Raw genomic sequence first — 18,242 nt, forward strand, 5'->3', positions numbered from 1 at the left:
GGGTATATACCCAAAGGATTATAAATCATGCTGCTATAAAGACACATGCACACGTATGTTTATTGTGGCACTATTCACAATAGCAAAGACTTGGAATCAACCCAAATGTCCATCAGTGACAGACTGGATTAAGAAAATGTGGCACATATATACCATGGAATACTATGCAGCCATAAAAAAGGATGAGTTTGTGTCCTTTGTAGAGACATGGATGCAGCTGGAAACCATCATTCTCAGCAAACTATCGCAAGAACAGAAAACCAAACACCGCATGTTCTCACTCATAGGTGGGAATTGAACATTGAGATCACTTGGACATGGGAAGGGGAACATCACACACTGGGGCCTGTTGTGGGGAGGCGGTAGGGGGGCGGGATGGCCCTGGGAGTTATATCTGATGTAAATGACGAGTTGAAGGGTGCTGACGAGTTGATGGGTGCTGCACACCAACATGGCACATGTATACATATGTAACAAACCTGCACGTTGTGCACATGTACCCTAGAACTTAAAAGTATAATAAAAAGAAAACCTAAAAAAATAAAAAATAAAAAAGTAATAATGCCGCCATAAAGCAGTAGCACTCTTGTCTATAGAACAGCTGACCTGATTTCCAGAACAAGTCAGTTGTGGAAAAATTGAAGTAGATCTGATAGAGATTTAAGGAGATTTGGAAGAGATTTAGGGACTGGGTGTGATGGCTTATGCCTGTAATCCCAGCACTTTGGGAGGCCAAGATAGGTGGATTGCCTGAGGTCAGGAGTTTGAGACCACCCTGACCAATATGGTGAAACCCCATCTCTACTAAAAATACAAAAATTAGCCAGACATGGTGGTGGGTACCTGTAATTCCAGCTACTCGGGAGGCTGAGACAGGAGAATTGTTTGAACCTGGGAGGCAGAGGTTGCAGCGAGCTGAGGTCACACCACTGCATTCCAGCCTGGGTGACCAGAGCAAGATTCTGCCTCAAAAATAAAATAAAATAGAAGAGACTTAGAAATGACAGTGAAATACAATGAGTAGCCTTTGTCTTGATCCTGTTTTGGACAAAACAACCACAAAAAGACATTTCTGAGACAATTGGTGAGGTTTACCTGTTGATAGTAAGACATTATTTTTCTTAGCTTGATAATGGTGTGTCTAGTGAGAAAATGCCTCTTTGAGGAGTAGGCTAAAGTATTTAAGGGTGAGATGACAGAATGCCCGGGATTCTCTAAGACACTGGTGAATAAGGGGTGGAGAGATGGGAAACACACGGAATGGGGGTGCTGGTTGAAGCATGGTGATGGACTTGTGGGAGTTTATTGTACTCTCTACTTCTGTGTATGTTTGGAATTATTTTATAACAAAAAAAATTACCTACATCCAGAACCTGGCACCTATTGTCACACCACTGCTTGCACCCCGGCCAACCCACTGCTGTCCCATCTGGATTACTGCCAGGGATCTTAGTTCATTTGTCTTTTTTTTTTTGAGACAGGGTCTTGCTCTGTTACCCAGGCTAGAATGCAGGCCCAAGCAAGCCTTCTACCTCGGTCTCCCATGTAGCTGGTACCACAGGCACACATCACCATACCCGGCTTATTTATTTATTTATGTATTTATTTTTTTGACACGAAGCCTTACTCTGTTGCCCAGGCTGGAGTACAGTGGCATGATCTTGGCTCACTGCAACCTCTGCCTGTTGGATTCAAGCGATTTTCCTGCCTCAGCCTCCCGTGTAGCTGGGGTTACAGGCGTGCACTACCACGCCTGGCTAATTTTTGTGTTTTTAGTAGAGACGGGGCTTCACCATGTTGGCCAGGCTGGTCTCGAACACCTGACCTCAAATGATCCGCCCACTTTGGCTTCCCAGAGTGCTGGGATTATAGGAGTGAGCCACCGCGCTCAGCCTCTGGCTAATTTTTATGATGGGAGTTCGCCGTGTTGCTCAGGTTGGTCTCAAACTCCTGGGCTCAAGTGATCTGCCTGCCTCAGCCTCCCAAAGTGCTGGGATTACAGATATGAGCCACCGCACCCAGCCCGCTCTTCTTGCTTCTGCCCTGCTTCCCTGCAGTCTAATCTTAACATAGCAGCCAGAGTGACCCCATAAAGTGGCAAGCAGGTCTTGGCCCCGCTCCACTTAGAAGCCTCCAGTGGCTTCCCTTCTTATTTAGGAAGAGCAGAGTCCCTTGTGGCCTTGCGTGAACCACTCCCTGTGCCTGCCTCGCTCCTGCCTTCTTCCTTGTTTGCTCCACAGCAGTTTCTCTGGCCTCCTTGCTCAGCCCAGAACCTGCCATAGGGCCTTGCACCTGCAGTTTCCTCTCTGCTCACTGCTCTGCTTTGGAGCTGGCCTTCTCAGAGGCCCTCCCTGGCTCTTCTCCCTCAGTTGCAGCCCCCATTCTTCCTGTCCTTCCTGCTCTATGTCTCCTTAATACTTTCCACCATCGAACTCACCACACCTGCTACTTACTCCTCTTATTTTTTTATTTTTTGAGATGGAATTTCGCTCTTGTCACCCAGGCTGGAATGCAATAGTGCGATCTTGACTCACTGCCACCTCCGCCTCCTGGGTTCAAGCGATTCTCCTGCCTCAGCCTCTCGAGTAGCTGGGATTACAGGCACCCACCACCACACCCAGTTAATTTTTGTATTTTTTAGTAGAGACGGGATTTCACCATGTTGGCCAGGCTGATCTCAAACTCCTGACCTCAGGCTTAGACCTCAGGCCTGCCTCAGCCTCCAAAAGTGCTGGGATTACAGGCATGAGCCACCATGCCCTGCCACCTGCTACTTACTCCTCTTAGTGATGATCTCTTCCCCATAAAAGGTGAGCCCAGGAGGGCTCTGCTTTCTGCAGCTAACACATTTCTAGCACAGAGTGGGCACCTAATAAGTATCTTTTGAATGAAAGAGTAAGAGGAAGTGAAGATAGCGTAGATGACTTTTTCAAGGATTTTAGTCAAAAAGAAGAGCAGGAAGATGGAGTGGTAGCTGGAGGGGTGTAGGGGGTCTGAGATGTTATGTGTAATAAGTATTAACACAGTGAATTCGTATACTCATCCAATGGAGAGGGAAACTGATGCTGGAAAGAGAGGAGCTGATTTAGCAGCAGAGGCCTCGAGAAGGTGGGAAGGAAGGGATGGGGGCAGAGAGAGGTCTTCCACATAGAGGGATGAGTACAGATGCGGGGGTGGTGGGAGAATGAAAGTTCCCCTTTGGTTGCTTCTCTTAGTGAAATAAAAATCAGGGTTCTCTGCTGAATAGAAAGGATGTGCAAAGTATGTATGGTAGTTTTTTCTGGGAGAGTAGGGGGCTGATGATGAGGAATAGGTAGTAGGAATGCCATGAAGTACTGAACACCAGGTAGTGATTGCAGTGACAGACCCAGGCACCTAAGCTGGTTAATGAGCACAGCAGGGGGCCAGGAGCATTGCACGGTGGCTCACGCCTGTCATCCCAGCCCTTTGGGAGGCCCAGGTAGGTGGATTGCTTGAGGTTAGGAGTTTCAGATTAGCCTGAGCAACATGACAAAACCCTGTGTCTATGAAAAATACAGAAATAAGCCAGGCATGGTGGCGCACACCTGTAATCTCAGTTACTTGGGAGGTTGAGGTGGGAGGTTGGCTTGAGCCTGGGTGGCAGAGGCTGTAGTGAGCTAAGATCATGCCACTGCACTCCAGCCTGGGCAATAGAGCCAGACCCCGACTAAAAAAAAAAAAAAAAGGCACAGCAAGAACATTGTAGGTTCGGGTGGGGCAGGACGGTTAGGAGAAAAGGGTCAGAGTCAGGAGTTTGCAGGAGGGTGGAAAGCGGTGGAGTCTGAAGGGTCACAGTACTGAGGAAAGGAGTTGGAGAACCAGAGGTGTGAGCGGCAAAGGTAGGAGGGGGTCAGAGAGTGCGGGGTTCAAAGCTGTCATTTGGGGGTAGGCATTGGGAATGACCATGTCTGGGGTATTCCCTGGAAAGCAGGGAGCTGAGGTGCTGGGCAGGTGGTTGTTGATCCCTCACCTTCTGTCTGCATGTTTGTCTGTGGCTTGCTTTGATCATGTCCGTGTTGGCATGTGCAGCTCTAGGCAGTAATTTCGGCTGTTACAATATTCCTTTGTATGAACCTACCACAGTGTGTTTACCTGCAAATAGACATTCCAGTTCTTAGGTTGTACCATATGAAATAGCTGGTATTGGACTTTTTTTTTTTTTGAGATAGAGTTTCGCTCTTGTTGCCCAGGCTGGAGTGCAGTGGTGCAATCTCGGCTCACTGCAACCTCCGCCCCCCGGGGTTTAAGGAACTGCCTCAGCCTCCCAAGTAGCTGGGATTACAGGCACCCGCCACCATCCCTGGCTAATTTTGTATTTTTAGTAGACGTGTTGGTCAGGCTAGTCTGGAACTCCTGACCTTGGGATCTGCCCACCTCAGCCTCCCAAAGTGCTGGGATTACAGGCCTAAGCCACCGTGCCCGGCTTGGATCATTTTTTTAATCTGCAAAATCATCAATTTCACATGGTTCAAACTAATATTTTCCTAGTTTTTGCTACCTTAAGCAGAGCTTCAGTGAAACGGCTTGTATGCGTATTGGTGTGCGAGGTGTGAGTGCCTCTGGAGCCAGTACCTAGGTGTGGGGCATCAGGGCCGCATGGTCCTCACAGCTGGACCTCACAGTCCCCCCAGGAAGGGGACTGACTGGCACTCCCACCAGCAGCACAGGGTTCCTCTGTCATGAATGCTTGGTGTTGCCCAACTGATAAATTGCTGCCAGTTGGATTGGCATGAAATTACTTAGCACATAGGTGACTGCAGTAATCTCCTGCCTGTCTGGCACAGAGTCAGTGGTGGTGCCCTAACTAATAGCAGGCTATAGATCCTTTAAACCATGTGGTTGGTGGTGATTGACTGAAAGGGGTGTGTCTTTAAGTGAAATAGGTTACAAAGCAGAAGGTACAGTATGATTTCATGATATTTATAGTAGATGTGCAGTGTTCATATTTTGGTGGCAGGATTATGAACAATACTTCTAGTTTGCTTATCTGTGTTTTTTTAAAAAAAATTCTACAATAAACATTCAATGTCTTTGTAATTTAAAAAGTTCTGGTAAGTTACTTTTATGATTTAAAATGAGATGTAGAATTCCCTACGGGGCATGAGGCAATTTTAGCTTAATGCCAAACCTCCTTTCATATCTATGATTGATCAAAACCTTTTTTTTTTTTTTCAAGGTGGAATCTTGCTCTGTCGCCCAGGCTGGAGTGCAGTGGCGCAATCTCGGCTCACTGCAAGCTCCACCTCCCAGGTTCACACCATTCTCCTGTCTCAGCCTTCTGAGTAGCTGGGACTACAGGCGCCCGCCACCATGCCCAGCTAATTTCTTTTTGGATTTTTAGTAGAGACGGGGTTTCACTGTGTTAGCCAGGATGGTCTCGATCTCCTGACCTTGTGATCTGCCTGCCTCAGCCTCCCAAAGTGCTGGGATTACAGGCATGTGAGCCACCGTGCCCAGCCGATCAAAACATTTTTAAATAAACAAATTAAACTGTTAAGGGGCAGGAAAAAATGTCAAAATTAGGGCATACTTTCAGATTTTAGAAATTCCTAGTGATAACTATCAACTGTAGCAGCATCTGCTGATGGGGCACCCTCACTGATAACACTGATTGAAATTCCATGGATGGGCCGGGCGCAGTGGCTCACGCCTGTAATCCCAGCACTTTGGGAAGCTGAGACGGACGGATCACCTGAGGTCAGTAGTTCAAGACCAGCTTGACCAACATGGTGAAACACCATCTCTACTAAAAACACAAAAAATTAGCTGGGCATGGTGGCGGGCGCCTATAATCCCAACTACTTGGGAGGCTGAGGCAGGAGAATTGCTTGAACCCAGGAGGTGGAGGTTGCAGTGAGCTGAGATTGCGCCTTTGCACTCCAGCCTGGGCGACGAGCAAAACTCTTGTCTCAAAAAAAAAAAAAAAAAAGAAAGAAAGAAAATAAAAAAGAAATTCCACGGATGAAAAGATGTCATTGGGTTTTTAGTATTTGTGTGTGTGTGTTGAGGGGAGCGAGGGAGATCCTTCTCTCACCCTCAGGCATATTTTCTGGAAACTCGTGCTTCCTAAATCTGAAACCATGGAACAGTCATTTTCGTTTTCAATCTTGGCTGTGTATTGAAATCATCTGGGGAGCTTCTTAAGAAACACCGATGCCTTAGTCCCAACCCCAGCAATTCTGGTTTTGTATACCTGGAGTGGGCTAGGTGTTGCATTGGTAATTAAAAGAGAAAAAGTATTTACTCCCCAACTGAATGTTGTCTGTAGTCGGAATAGAGAACCACTGCTGTGGCACAAGGGTTTGCAGACTTTTTCTGTAAAGGGTCAGATAGTAAATGCTTTTTATTGTTTTGTTTTCCTTTTTTTTTTTTTGAGACAGGGTCTTGCTGTGTTGCCCAGGCTAGAGTGCAGTGGTATGATCTCAGCTCACCGCAACCTCTACTTCTGGGCTCAAGCAATCCTCCCACCTCAGCCTGCTGAGTAACTGGGACTACAGGCATGCACCACCATGCCCAGCTAATTTTTTGTATTTTTTGTAGAGACAGGGTCTCATGTTGCCCAGGCTGGTCTTGAACTTCTGGACTCAAGCAGTCCATCTACCTCAGCCTCCCAAAGTGCTGGGATTTCAGGCTTGAGCCACTGTGCCCGGCCACATAGTAAATACTTTATGGGTTGAAGGCCATTGTAACCTGAAAGCAGCTGTAGACAATAAGTGAATGGATGTGCATGGCTGTGTTCCAGTAAAACTTTATTTACAAAAAAAGGTGGTGGACTGGATTTGGCCCAAGATTATGGTTTCCTCATACCTGCCAAAATATTAGTTTTCTATTTTGTTTTAGTAATGGTAAAACCTGAGAAGAAAACTCTGATTTTGCACGATATAATGGAAAAAAAAATGTAGGATTTGAAGTTCAGAGTCTGGAGTTCAAGTCCTGTTTCTAAATTGGCTATATAGCTGTAGAGACATCATTTAACCTCTCTGATCCTTATTTTATGCCTCTGTGCAATGAGTGTAGTAATAATGTGTACTTTATAGGGTGGTTGTGAAAACCAAATGGAATAAAGGATACAAAAGTGCTTGGTAAACTGAAAATGCTAAGCACACATTGCTCGTTCTCACAAATTGCTTGTTGCTCAGCATCTTGTAGATTCATGTGTAATAAACATTAAATATTTAAGATAAAGCAAATTAGAAAATTTGAATGTAAACATAATATAAACATGAAGACTGAGAAAAATGAGTTATACATAATGCATTTCTATTTTCTTGAGCCAACAAAGTGACTTTGGAAGATGGTATAAATATAAATTTTTTCCAAAATAGAGTTTTCCAGAGAAAAATTGGTTTTCATCGTGGTTGTGAAATGTTATAATCATTAACACTCTTGTGGGGAAGCCAAGGAAGGAGGAAGTATTGAGGGGTACAGGCAGGAGTTGAAAGAGCTGAAGCCTGAAGTGAAGCCATCACAGTGGGCAGCAAGCGCACGTCTGTGACCTGCAAGAAAGCATTTCAGTAGGGCTGGAACCAGCCTGGCGCAGGCAGTCAGAAGGGAGTGGGCAGGGAGGAAAGGAGGCATTAGGTGGAGACGGCTTTTTCTACAAGTTTGGCAGAAAAGAGAAAAAATAGGGTGTAGCTCAAAAAGGCCTCAGGGTGGCGTAGACATTATCATAAAGCAGGGGAGGTTGGTGCCTTTGTGTAGACAGCAACCCAAGCTCGTGGAGCAGGATGGGGAGCAGGGGATGGAGTGAGGAAGATGGCCTGAGGGCAGACTAGGAGAGGAGTTAAGAAGGGTGTGGGGAAGTGTCTGGGGAAGAGGAAGGGAACCATATCCCTGGGCAGAGGCCAGGCAGGGTTGAGAAGCAGTGAGGAGGAGGTACTTGCAAAGCTTCGGAAGTCACTTCCTCCTGGGAGCATGCCCTGACCACCTCCTTTCCCTCCAAATCTGGATTAAATGACAGGACGTGTGCACCCATAGCCAGCTGTATGTGCAGTGATGAAACGGTCTGTTTACTTGATTGTCTTGTCTGCATCCCTGCTTGAGCTTCACTGAAGACAGGGCTGTGGCCTTTCTTGTGTATCCTACAAAATCTGGCACATACAGCACATAATAGATCCTCATTAAATATGGGTTAAATTGGATCCAGACTTGCTGTCTGGGGATCTGAAACCTTGAGAACTGTTTGTAAGTTATGTCTCTGGGTCTCTCTCTTTTAAACCCTGGTGTTGTAGGAAGAAATTCTGTACCTTCTAAAGGACTTCAACCCCCTTGATGTCCACAAAATCCAGAATGGCTGCAAATGGTAATGACTGTTCTTCCTTTGTTTTCTTTGGGAAGCAGCTCCTTTCCTCCCTGTTCATTTTGGTGATGCACTCACGTTGCAGACTAGCCCAGCAACCGCCACATCCACACCCACTGTGACTTGGCAAAGGAATATTTGGGAAACCCCCTTTCCATATTTAACCTTCTGACCCAGCAGCGAATACTGTCTTTATCAACACAGTCCTGGCTTAGAAGTCCAGAGACCTGGGTATATATTTGGTCATGCCCTTGCTGTGTTTTCTGACTTGAGATAAGTTACTATACCACCCTTAGCCTTAGTTGTTCCTGAAAACCAGACCTACTTGTATTTTCCCTTTCTTATTTTCAAGGCAGTAAAAAGTGGTTTGAACGTTTGTTTGTTTGAGACAAGGTCTCGCTCTGTTGCTCAGGCTGGAGTGCTGTGGTACAGTCTCGGCTCACTGCAACTTCCGCCTCCCAGGCTCAAGCAATCCTCCCACCTCAGCCTCCGAAGTAGCTGGGACTACAGGTGTATACCACCACATCTGGCTAATTTTTGTATTTTTTTGTAGAGATGGGGTTTTGTCATGTTGCCCAGGCTGGTCTGGAACTCCTGGACTCAAGTGATCCTCCTGTCTTGGCCTCCCAAAGTGCTGGGATTGTAGATGTGAGCCACCACAGCTGGCTTGCTTTGAACTTTTGGGGCAGTAGTATTAATGAAACTCAAAGTCATAGACATATGCTGCATAGTGAAAGTCAGCTCATTTCTTCTGCTCCTTAGAGGCCCATGACAGTATCTCACAGTGGTGCAGCCCCAAGTCCAGACATACTTGTAGCCTACTTGTTCGTGTTCTGTCACTGCAGAGAGAGAGGACACTGCCCTTCCAGCTTGGGCTTGGTGCCTCCCTGCAGCTCTGGGCTTCTCTGGAGATGTGCTCAAAGCCGCCCTCTCTCTCTTCCCTTTTCAGCTTTGCATTTGTAGATCTGGGCTCCATGCAGAAAGTGACACTTGCAATCCAGGAGCTGAATGGCAAACTCTTCCACAAGCGAAAACTGTTCGTGAATACAAGCAGAAGGTCCTCCAAGAGGACCCCTGATGTGACACAGCAGCCCCGGGTGCCACTGGTATGTCTTCTGGCCTTTCTGCTCTGGGGCGTTCCCTTTTCACCCTTTGGAGTGTGGCTGACTTTGCTTTCAGTGCTTTCATCCACCTCCAGTCCAGTCTGACTGTGGAGAAGCAGGCAGGGTCTTGGGTGAAATCAGGGAACTTTTATGGCCTTTAACATTCAGAAGTAAGGTCAGATGCAGAAAACTTGGAATTTGTAAATTAAGGAGACTATATTTTTGGCAAGGATAAAAAGAGTCATTAGGCAATTCAGTAAGGGCTTTTTCAACCTGGAATATTGAAATTTAGGTTTTCCTTGTTAATGTAGCAGACATTGAGTGTCTACTGTTTGTACAGCCTTGTTCTGGCTGCTGGTGTGAAGTATAAGACAAAAGTCAATAAAATCCAGTTCTTCCTGGCAGGAAGATAAACATTGCCAAATATGAGGTATGAGGGGCAGTTAATGGTGGAGGCTGCCTCTGCAGGCGGAGAAGATAAGGTCCATAACTAACCCCTGGGAACTTCCCTCAAAAGGAGGAAGGCCCATTCTCGGTACACAGAGGTGAACCAGGAGAAAAAGATCCCATTCCAGAGCCTGAAGTGTTAGGGCTAGAAGCTGACTTGGCTGCACATATGAGGAAATCTGAACAATAGTGGCTTAAACAAATTAGCGATTTGTTTTTCTTTCCTGTCGAAGTCAGGAGGTAGGGAGTCCAGGGTTGCCCTGGGGCCTCCATGGTGGTATCAGGGTTCTAGGAAGGAAGAAGGGGAGAAGCAGAGGGCCAAAGGGGCCTGTGTCCGCTTAAAAGGTGCATTTTCCAGAAGCCCTGACCACAGTTCTGCTTGTGTTTCACTGGATGTCCCTGTAACGCATGGCCTTAAGTGCACAGATGCTGAGAGATGTAGTTTTGAAAGATAGACACATTGTTGTTAAACTTGTGGTTCTGTCAGCAAGGAAGCAGAGCATGCCTATGGCTGGCAGTTAACAAGGTCAGCCATAGAGCTAGAGAGGTTGGAGGTGGAGGCCGAGAGATGGGTTACAATTATTGACTACAATAAGATTTTCCAATTATTGACTACAATAAGATTTTCAGAGGTGGGCCAGGCGCAATGGCTCACACCTGTAATCCCAACACTGGGAGACCGAGGCGGGAGGATGGCTTAAAGTCAGAACTTTGAGACCAACCTGGCCAACATAGCACGACCCCATCTCTATAAACAGGGAAAAAAAAAAAGATTGTCAGAGGTGACTCCCTTTGCTAATTTCAAACTCTTTCTCTTTCTTTCTCTCTTAAGCCCTCTTTGAAAGGGCAAACTGTCAGACTATACTGCTTAGAAACCTTCCTAGTAGCAGTTGTCTGCTCTTCTGTGTTATGCCCTTCACCGAAAACTTCTGCTTCTGGCTCATTTTCTTTCTGTTTTATCATCATGCAAATTTAGCATCCACATGGATGATTCGTCTAAGAGTCCAGTCACTTACTTCCTGGACCGTTGTATCTTTTTTTTTTTGAGACAGGGTCTCATTCTGTCACCCAGTCTAGAGTGCAGTGGAGCGATCTCAGCTCACTGCAACGTCTGCCTCCTAGGTTCAAGGGATTCTCCCACCTCAGCTGGGACTACAGGTGTGAACCACCATGTCTGACTAATTTTTGTGTTTTTTGGTAGAGACAGGGTTTCACCACGTTGACCAGGCTGATCTCAAACTCCTTCCTGACCTCAAATGCTCTGCCCACCTCAGCCTCCCTAAGTGCTGGGATTACAGGCATGAGCCACTGCACCCCACCTGGATTATTGTATCTTTAATGATCTTTTCTTCCACTTAGTCACAGTTTTTCATTCCCGTAGCTGTATTTCAGACCTTGTCATCACTGTAACCATTTCAAGCATACCACTCTGCACTGTCTCCTAGTCTTTGCAGCTCTCTTACTCTGAAAGAATGGTTCTCAAGCTTTAACAAGCATCAGAATCAACAAAAGAGTTTATGAACACAGCTTTCTGAGTCCTAGCCTTAGCGATTCTGACTCAATACATGTAGGGTAGGGCCTGGGAATTTGCACAAGCTTCAGGTGGTGCTGATGCTGCGGGCTCTGGGACCACATTTTAGTAGCAAGGCTCTATAGCCTCAGTCTAACAGTTGATGCATTGGCACACATAGGCACCCAAAGTCCACTGACCCCACCATTTCTTCATTATTCAATATTCTCTTTGTTCTCTCATTTTCCTCTTAGCCTAAATTCTATAGTCAATAACTACCTTAGTTCAAACATCTTCAACTCCATTGCCCTTTTCTCACTAGGTTATAGCTTACAGAACACCAATCCTAGTTGAAGCCAGCCCTCTGCCTATTCTGAACCCACCGTCTGAGCCCCTGAAGACATTCACACAACCTTGCTAACTGGTCTCAGTATGTGTGTATGGTCACAGGCTTTCCCACTGTTCCAAACTGACCTGTTTTGGAATTATCTGATCTTTTCTCCTCCTATGTCCAATCTGCTCTTAAGCCCATCTAATGAATTTTCCATTTTAGATATTTTTCAACTTCCATTTGGTTCTTTTTTTCCATTTATCTGCTGAACTTTTTCATCTTTTCACCTATTTTGTCTCTTTTTTTAAGATAATATTTTTATTGTAGTTATTATAAAATCATTTTCTGCTAATTCCCACATTTGAGTCATTTGTGAATCTGCTTCTATTGACATTTATTCCTTGATTACAGGTAAAATTTTCAGGCCCTTTTACAAATAGTTTTTTGTTTTTTCCTGAGACAAGCTGTTGCTCTGTCACCCAGGCTGGAGTGCAGTGGCTCAATCACGGCTCACTGCAACCTTCACCTCTTGGGCTCAAGCCATCCTTCTGCCTCAGCCTCCCTAGTAGCTGGGACTACAGGCATGCACCACCTTGCCTGGCTAATTTTTGTATTTTTTGTAGAAATGGAATTTCGTAATGTTGCCCAGGCTGGTCTCAAACTCCTGGGCTTAAGTGATCTGCCCACCTTGGCCTCTCAAAGTGCTGGGATTATAGCCATGAGCTGAGCCACTGCACCCAGCCTATAGTAATTTTTTATTGTATGTTGGACATTATGGATGCTGTATCGTGGAGACTTATGTTATTGTCCTCTAAATGGTATTGAAATTTTTCTAGCAAAGATTAAATTACTAGCAGATCTTTTATCTTATTAAGGGTTTTTGTGTGTGTGTCATAGTTAGGATTGGAATGTTTCATTGTGAGCCTTCTTCTTGGGTAATATCATTTTTCCTAAGGCTTGGCTTTTGTAGGATCTCAGGTGAGTGCTCCGGGTGCTTGCCAAGGTCTGTCCCCCTTGTTGGGTTGGAACTCCATTGTCTCCAGCACTGTGAGACCTCCGGCATCTGTGTCCTCTCTCAGTGCCCTCTCCCCCACCTTCACAGCAGCTGTTCTCTTTAAGGCCTCCTGGTACTTGTCCTGCACCACGGACAGCTTAGGCCTCAACCAAGGACCTGAGGTAGGCACCTAGATTCCTTGGATTTCTGTGTGGCTCTTCCCTCTCTGGTCCTCTGTCCCCAGATTCCTGTCACCCAAACTCTGTTGCTGCCCAGTGAGACAGCCACTTTCTGCTCGGGCTCTGTTTCCCTTTGCTGTGGTTTGGGAAAATGTCCCCAGGCAGAAGGCCACGGTGAATGTGGCGCTCATGTGCTTTCCTTTGCTCAGGAAACAGCCCTCTGCCATCTACTCTCATTAGTTCTATGCTGGAAACGGTGAGTTCCTGTATTTTGTCCAGTTTTAGAGTTGTTTGGGGTGAGAGTTAAGTTGTGTCATGCCGGAACCAGATACTGGAAAAGAGAATCATGGCTCTCACTTTTTTATTTCCTCTTGGGATAAAGATGATTTTCCAGTGTTCCCACTGCTTTTGAATTAGAAATAAGTACACAAAAGCTGAACACAAAATCCCCATACATGTGGACATTTAAAAACATTCCTATGTAAACAACACATGGGTCAAATAAGAAATTATAAAGAAACTTAAAAACACTTAGAACTGAATAATGAGAAAAATACTACCCCTGAAAAGTTTCGGGATATAGTGAAGGCAATATTTAGAGGTTCGTCCAACCTTAGAGGAGCAAAGAAGAAAGGTTGAATATTAATGAGCTAAGAGTTGATTGAAGAAGTAGGTGCAAACATTTTGAAATCCAAGTAGAAAGTAGACATTAATGGCCGGACACGGTGGCTCACACCTGTAATCCCAGCACTTTGGAAGGCCAAGGTGGGCAGATCATCTGAGTCAGGAGTTCAAGAGCAGCCTGGCCAACATGGCAAAACCCCATCTCTACTAAAAAATACAAAAATTAGCCGGGCATGGTGGTGAGTGCCTGTAGTCCCAACTACTTGGGAGACTGAGGCAGGGAGAATTGTTTGAACCCCGGAGGTGGAGGTTACAGTGAGCTGAGATTGCGCCACTGCACTCCAGCCTGGGCAACAGAGCAAGACTCCGTATCAAAAAAAAAGGCTGGGCGCAGTGGCTCACACCTGTAATCCTAGCACTTTGGGAGGCTGAGGTGGGCGGATCACAAGGTTAGGAGTTCGAGACCAGCCTGGCCAATATGGTGAAACCCCGTCTCTAACAACAACAACAAAAAAGAAAAACTAGCCAGGCGTGGTGGTGGCATGCACCTGTAGTCCCAAGCTACTTGGGAGGCTGAGGCAGGAAAATTGCTTGAACCTGGGAGGTGGAGGTTGCAGTGAGCTGAGATTGTGCCACTGCACTCCAGCCTGGCGACAAAGTGAGACTCCATCTCAAAAAAGAAAAAAAAAAAAAAGTTGACATTATTGAAATTAAAAAAAAAAAAAATCTAGCCAGGCACAAGGGCTCACGCCTACAGGCGCTTTAGCAGGCTGAGGTGGTAGGATCACTTGAGCCTGGGAGGTGTAGTGAGCTATGATAATGCCACTTCACTCCAGCCTGGGCAACAGAGTGAAACCCTTTCTCTAAATAAAATAAAATAAAATAAAATAAAACCAAAAAACCAAAACTTTCACTTTTTTTTTGTTTTTATTTGAGACAAAGTCTTGCTCTGTCGCCTGGCTGGAGTACAGTGGCATGATCTCAGCCCACTGCAACCTCTGCCTCCTGAATTCAAGCAGTTCTCCTGCCTCAGCCTCCCAAGCAGGTGGGATTACAGGCGCACGCCACTACTCCTGGCTAATTTTTGTATTTTTGTAGAGGTGGCATTTCATCATGTTTGCGAGGCTGGTCTCCAACTCCTGACCTCAAGTAATTGCCCGCCTTGGCCTCCCAAAGTGCTGAGATTACAGGTGTGAGCCACCGCACCCTGCGTGAATTTTTTTTTTTTTTTGAGACGGAGTCTCACTCACTCGCCAGGCTGGAGTGCAGTGGCGCAGTCTCGGCTCACTGCAACCTCTGCCTTCTGGGTTCAAGCAGTTCTCCCTGCCTTGGCCTCCTGAGTAGTTGGGATTACAGGCACCTGCCACCACGCCCGCCTAGTTTTTGTATTTTTAGTGCAGACGGGATTTCGCCATGTTGGCCAGACTGGTCTCGAACTCCTGATGTGGGTCATCCACCCGCCTCTGCCTCCCAAAGTGCTGGGATTACAGGCGTGAGTCACTGCGCCTGGCCCTGAATTTTTTTTTTAATATTTGTTGAATCTGTGGATGTAGAAACCACAGATACGGAAGACCAGCTGTATTGGCTTAGGGCCAGACAGTTTGACCAATAACATATAACAGAGAACTCAAAAAGAGGCTCATTCGTACCCGGAAACTATTATTCAGGTAGAGTGGCAGATCTCTGGGGAAAGGATACACACTTCAGTAGACTGAACTGGGACAATTGCTTATTCATGAAGAAAACTATGAAATTATATCCTTACCTTATCCCCTGCACAAAAATTCTAGGTGGATTATAAACTTGGTAATGAAAGGCAAAACTTAAAAACTTAGAAGAAACGTAGTCGAATATCTTTTTGATCTCAGTGAAGATGATCTTATCAGATGTCCTACCAGATATGATCTCAGATAGGATTTGTCAAGGCATAAAGCATCAGGTGAAAAAAAAAGATGGATAAGTTAAAATAAAGACCACTTCTTTGAAAGTTGATGTATAAAGGAAGATAAATTCAAGCTGAGAACTGGGAGAAGATATTTGCAATAATATAACAAAGGATCAGGAAAGGTGTCATAGACTGGCCAGTGATTCAAATATGGCCTATTGCCCATTTTTATACTGCTGACAAGCTAAAAGTGCTTTTTTATTACACTTTTTATTTTGAGATTAATAGCAGATTCACATACAATTGTAACAACAATACAGAAAGATCCCATATACTCTTTATCCAGTTTCTTCTCAGTGTAACATCTTACAAAAACGATCACAACCAGGATAGTAACATTGACCCAGTCCAAATACAGAACATTTTACTTTTTGTCTGTTCTACAGTTTTGTTTCTCTGTTTTCCTGAGGCTTACTTGAACATTTTTTAGAATTCCATTTCTTGGAATTCCATTCCAGGCTGAGTGCAGTGGCTTCATGCCTGTAATCACAGCACTTTGGGAGGCCAAGGTGAGGGATGGCTTGAGGCCAGAAGTTTGAGACCAACCTGGTCAACATAGGGAAACCTCATCTATTTTGAGATGGAGTCTTGCTCTGTTGCCCAGGCTGGAGTGCAGTGGCACGATCTTCACTCACTGGACAACCTCTGCCTCCTGGGTTCGAGATTCTCCTTCCTCAGACTCCCTAGTAGCTGGGACTACAGGCATGCACCACCATGCCCAGCAAATTTTTTTGTATGTTTAGTAGAGATGGAGTCTCACCATGTTGGCCAGGCTGGTCTAGAACTCCCAACCTCAGGTGATCCGCCCACCTCAGCCTCCCAAAGTGCTGGGATTACAGGTGTGACATGCTGTGCCCTGCCACAAAATTTTTTTAAACATAAAAATAATAAATAGGCCGGGTCTAGCACATGCCGAGCATCTCTTAGTTATATGAAACAATTTTTATTACCACCTATATAATACAAAATATGGGCCCCGCGAGCGGGGTTGGCTCGAGCCTGTCTATACCCCGCACTTGGGAGGCTGAGTCGAGTGATCACGAGGTCAGGAGATCGAGCACATCTGGCTAACATCGGCTCAACCCCATCACTACTTCAACTAATATCAATAACAGATACAGCCCGGGCATCGGTAGCGGCGCACCCTGATTGCCAGCTACTCAGGGAGGCTGAGGCAGGAGAATGGCATGACAACAGTGAGTAGGCAGCAGACTTGCAATGAGCCGAGACTTGCCATGCTCAGCCTGGGCGACAGAGCAGACTAACTGCGGTCTCACAAAAAAATGAAAAATATCAAACAACAAAAATAGAGAAAGTGAACTGGATAGTTGTCGGTACAATGGCTCATGTCTAGGTAATTCCCCAGCGACTTTTGGAAGGCTGACGGGCAGAGACCGAGCCTGGCCCAACGTGTGAATCCCTTCTCTCTAAAAATACAGGAAATTAAGCCGGGTGTAGGTGGTGCACCCTTGTAATTCCAAGCTACTCGAGTGAGCTGAGGCAGGAATCACCTGAACCCGGGAGGCAGAGGTTGCAGTGAGCGAAGATATGTATTGCGACTCTGCCGACTCCAGCTTGGCTACAGAGTGAGACCTGTCCCTCAAAAAAAGTAATGATAATAAAAATAAGTAGATATCCATTTTTATTTATCTATAGTGTTAAGTGCATCTCTTTGTATACCTTTTAAAATGGTTGTGCTAGATGTTACATTATTACATTATATACATATAATCAGCTTACTCACGTTTGGTTTTACCAGTTGAGTACATCATATTTACTTCCCTTTACATTTCCCTTAATAAGCGTTGTATTTGAAATAAATATTTACTCTATATACAGTATTAGATACAGTCGGAAAAAGAAGTTATATATTCATATCAGTAAAGCTACTATCACGTTGAACTTTTTTGAGACGGAGTTTTCTCTTGTCACCCCAGGTCTGAGTGTATGGGCAGATCTAGCGATTGCTGAGCAGCTCCACCTCATTCTCAGCCGTTTCAATGCATTATCCACTGCGTCTAACCTCGGTCAGTAGCTGGGATCACGGGCATGTGCCCCACACCTCCAGCATAATTTGTTCCGTATTTTTAGTAGAGAGAGCCTTGCATATTGACCAGGCAGCTCTGAACTCCTGACCTCAGGTGATCCATCATCCTCCGCCTCCCAAAGTGCGGCGAAAAACGTACGTGAGCCACCACGCTGCCACTAGATATACAATTATTGATGCTTCTCAACTGTCACAATATGACAGTACGTAAACACTCAAGGAGAGAAGGAAGATGTATTGGTGTGTGCAAGAATAAGTGTGTTTGCCATTAAACAGTAATACAAAAATGCGGTAGACTTGCCCAACGTATATACCTTTACCCGTATTTTACCGTGGATATACATCTATCTTTTTTTTTTTTTTTTTTGAGACGGAGTCTCGGCTCTGTTGCCCGGGCTGGAGTGCACTGGCCAGATCTCAGCTCACTGCACGCTCCGCCTCCCAGTTATGGCCATTCTCGCTGCTCAGACTCAAGTATGGGATGACAGGTGCCTGCCCTCACCGGCAGTTTTTGTATTTTTTAGTAGACGACGGGGTTCAACGCATGTTAGCCAGGATGGTCTTGAATCTCCTGACCCTCGTGATCCACGCCGTCTTCGGCCTCCCAAAGTGTGGGATTTACAGGCTGAGCCCCTGGCCGCCTTCCTGTGTTCAATATCTTTTTTTCTTTTTTTTTTTTGAGACGGAGTTTCGCTCTTTTGACCAGACTAAAGTACAGAGTGCATGGCTTGGCCCTCACAGC

At 45.6% G+C, this 18,242-nt stretch overlaps 1 protein-coding gene across 4 annotated transcripts in view; it reads left to right on the top strand.

Moving 5' to 3' along the window:
• The window catches only part of TDRD10 (tudor domain containing 10), a 49,300-nt gene that overhangs the window by 13,100 nt on the left and 17,958 nt on the right, over positions 1 to 18,242 (top strand). For 3 of the 4 annotated variants that reach the window (XM_017867473.1, XM_017867471.1, XM_017867472.1), the window contains exons 5-6: positions 8,253 to 8,323; positions 9,270 to 9,426. The exons of the other annotated variant lie outside the window; for it this stretch is intronic. In XM_017867473.1, the coding sequence (XP_017722962.1) occupies positions 8,253 to 8,323; positions 9,270 to 9,426 (228 nt within the window). The remainder of the gene's footprint in view (positions 1 to 8,252; positions 8,324 to 9,269; positions 9,427 to 18,242) is intronic. 4 annotated transcript variants of the gene reach the window in all.

This window comes from Rhinopithecus bieti, unplaced genomic scaffold, assembly GCF_001698545.2.
Source record: "Rhinopithecus bieti isolate Rb0 unplaced genomic scaffold, ASM169854v2 scaffold_3041, whole genome shotgun sequence".
Lineage (NCBI taxonomy): Eukaryota > Metazoa > Chordata > Mammalia > Primates > Cercopithecidae > Rhinopithecus > Rhinopithecus bieti.